Source organism: Poecilia formosa, unplaced genomic scaffold, assembly GCF_000485575.1.
Source record: "Poecilia formosa unplaced genomic scaffold, Poecilia_formosa-5.1.2 Scaffold458, whole genome shotgun sequence".
Classification (NCBI taxonomy): domain Eukaryota; kingdom Metazoa; phylum Chordata; class Actinopteri; order Cyprinodontiformes; family Poeciliidae; genus Poecilia; species Poecilia formosa.
In genome coordinates, this window is record NW_006800397.1 from 15,660 (window position 1) to 18,080 (window position 2,421).

Consider the following 2,421-nt stretch of genomic DNA (forward strand, 5'->3'; position numbering starts at 1 on the left):
TTCCTCCTGGCTCCGCCTCCTGGCTCCGCCTCCTGGCTCCGCCTCCTGGCTCCGCCTCCTGGCTCCGCCTCCTGGCTCCGCCTCTTTCCTCCTGGCTCCGCCTCTTTCCTCCTGGCTCCGCCTTTTTCCTCCTGGCTCCGCCTCTTTCCTCCTGGTTCCGCCTCTTTCCTCCTGGTTCCGCCTCTTTCCTCCTGGCTCCGCCTTTTTCCTCCTGGCTCCGCCTCTTTCCTCCTGGCTCCGCCTCTTTCCTCCTGGCTCCGCCTCTATCCTCCTGGCTCCGCCTCCTCCTGACTCCTGGTCTGTCTGTCTCTGCCGCCCGTCAGGGAGGCGCCCTGCACCATGGGGGACGATGACTGGGGCACCCCCCCTGTCCCTGACGATGTCCAGCAGCTGTTCAGCTCCAGGAACTGGTCCATGGAGCATCCGTCGCCGGCCTGCTCTTGCACCTGCGACGGCAGGAAGAGGATGCTGCCTGACTGCCCAGCGGGAGCCGGTGGGCTACCGCCACCTGAGGTCAGAGTCACACAGAGATAACTGGGTCAGGGGTCAAGGTTCGGGTACGGGGTCTCCCCCCATCAGCTGCAGAATCCACTAAACCTTCAGGTTGAATCCCTCTGAGAACCGGTTCTGGACCAAAACGGAACAGAACCACCTGCTGCTGCCATCTAGTGGAACAACAAGCAAACTACAGCAGGAAGTGATGAACTGTTTCAGAACCATTTTTAAAATTAATAAATACTGTTATTGATGATGAATAAAAACTCCATCAAATAAATGAACTCGTTTATTTACGCACTTATTTCATAACTTTTGTATTTTGTAAAGCTATGTTAGGTGTTTTATGGACTTTTGGTTTTTAACTCAATTTTTTTCAGGCTCTAATATTTCTTGTCATAGTCAAATTAGGGGGCAGAGTTTTAAAAAATAAAATCCATGAAATGCGTAAAGTAGCTCAACAAAATAAAACATAATAATGTGATAAATAAATAAAGCTGATTGATAAACTAAGCTTCTCTTTAAAACTTTGTTTCATGGGTTCATTTATTTAACTTAGTTATTAATGATTTCCAACAGCTTTTATTTATTGAGTGACCCGGTTCTTTGTGTTCTGTTTGGGTCCAGATGAAGCTGAGCAGCTCAGACACTCTGCAGAACCTGACAGGACGGAACGTCTCGGACTACCTGGTGAAGACGTACGCTGACATCATCGGGAAGAGGTGAGCCAATCAGCACTCACCTGGATAAACTCACCTGAGCAGCTGCTGGACTCAAAGCTTTCTGTCTCCTCTGCAGCCTGAAGAACAAAGTGTGGGTCAACGAGTTCAGGTGTGGTTCTGGTTCTGCTTCAGACGGTTCAGTCGGACCGGGTCGCCAGCCGCTCAGGTGTTCTCTCTGTCTGCAGGTACGGAGGCTTCTCATTGGGCGCCAGGAGCACACAGGTCCTTCCTGCAGCCAATGAGGTCAACGATGCCATCGAGAGAGTCCGAAAGGTCTTTGAGTTACAGAAGGTCAGGCCAGAACCAGAACATTCTGGACCTCAGAGGCGGTTCTGCTGGTCCTCCAGGAATGAAACTTGGCTTTTTCCCCAGGGTTCTGCTGCTGACCGGTTCCTGGACAATCTGTCCGGCTTCATCAACGGCCTGGACACCAAGAACAATGTGAAGGTATGACTGGCACCGGGTTCTGCTCCGGTTCTGTCTGACCTTCTCCCAGGAAGAGTTTTAACCTGAGTGAAAACAAACCGTCTGAAGCGATCCTGACGGGTTCAGAACAACAGAAAAAAGGTTTTTGTGTTTTGTCAGCCTTCCTGATGACCATATTTGGATGGTTTCACCAAAGCTACGTTGCTAGCAGCAGCTTGTTGTTGCGGCTCATTCAGGTTCTGCAGTATTACAGTAATAATCGGTTCTGGAGTGGGTCCAAACTTTCTCTGCCACCATGTTGGTTCTGTTGAGAACTGCAGAGAAAGGTTGGCGCGTAGAGGTGAGGAGGCTCAGAGGTGGAGCTGCAGTTCAATTGGTTCGGGTGAAACTGAGCTCAGGTCGGTTCTGCTGCTGGTTCCAAACCCAGAAGGTTCAGTCAGCAGCAGGTAAATGCTGGGCTCTCTGATCAACACTCTGAGGAGGCTGAGGTGAGACAAACACCTGGCAGAGTGAGACCCGAGCTGACTGACAAGCTACACCGACAGGTGGACTGCAGGTGGACTGCAGGTGGACCTACAGGTGGACCTGCAGGTGGACTACAGGTGGACCTACAGGTGGACTGCAGGTGGACCTACAGGTGGACTACAGGTGGACCTGCAGGTGGACTACAGGTGGACTACAGGTGGACTACAGGTGGACCTACAGGTGGACCTGCAGGTGGACCTACAGGTGGACTACAGGTGGACTACAGGTGTGTCCTCCTGGTGGACCTGCAGGT

The 2,421-nt window shown here is 52.0% G+C and overlaps 1 protein-coding gene across 1 annotated transcript in view; it reads left to right on the top strand.

The window, feature by feature from the left end:
• The window catches only part of LOC103155995 (ATP-binding cassette sub-family A member 1-like), a 25,681-nt gene that overhangs the window by 6,737 nt on the left and 16,523 nt on the right, over nucleotides 1-2,421 (top strand). Inside the window, exons 21-25 of the mRNA XM_007577894.2 lie at nucleotides 324-513; nucleotides 1,123-1,217; nucleotides 1,294-1,326; nucleotides 1,403-1,508; nucleotides 1,590-1,664. Coding sequence (XP_007577956.2) covers nucleotides 324-513; nucleotides 1,123-1,217; nucleotides 1,294-1,326; nucleotides 1,403-1,508; nucleotides 1,590-1,664 — 499 coding nt within the window. The remainder of the gene's footprint in view (nucleotides 1-323; nucleotides 514-1,122; nucleotides 1,218-1,293; nucleotides 1,327-1,402; nucleotides 1,509-1,589; nucleotides 1,665-2,421) is intronic.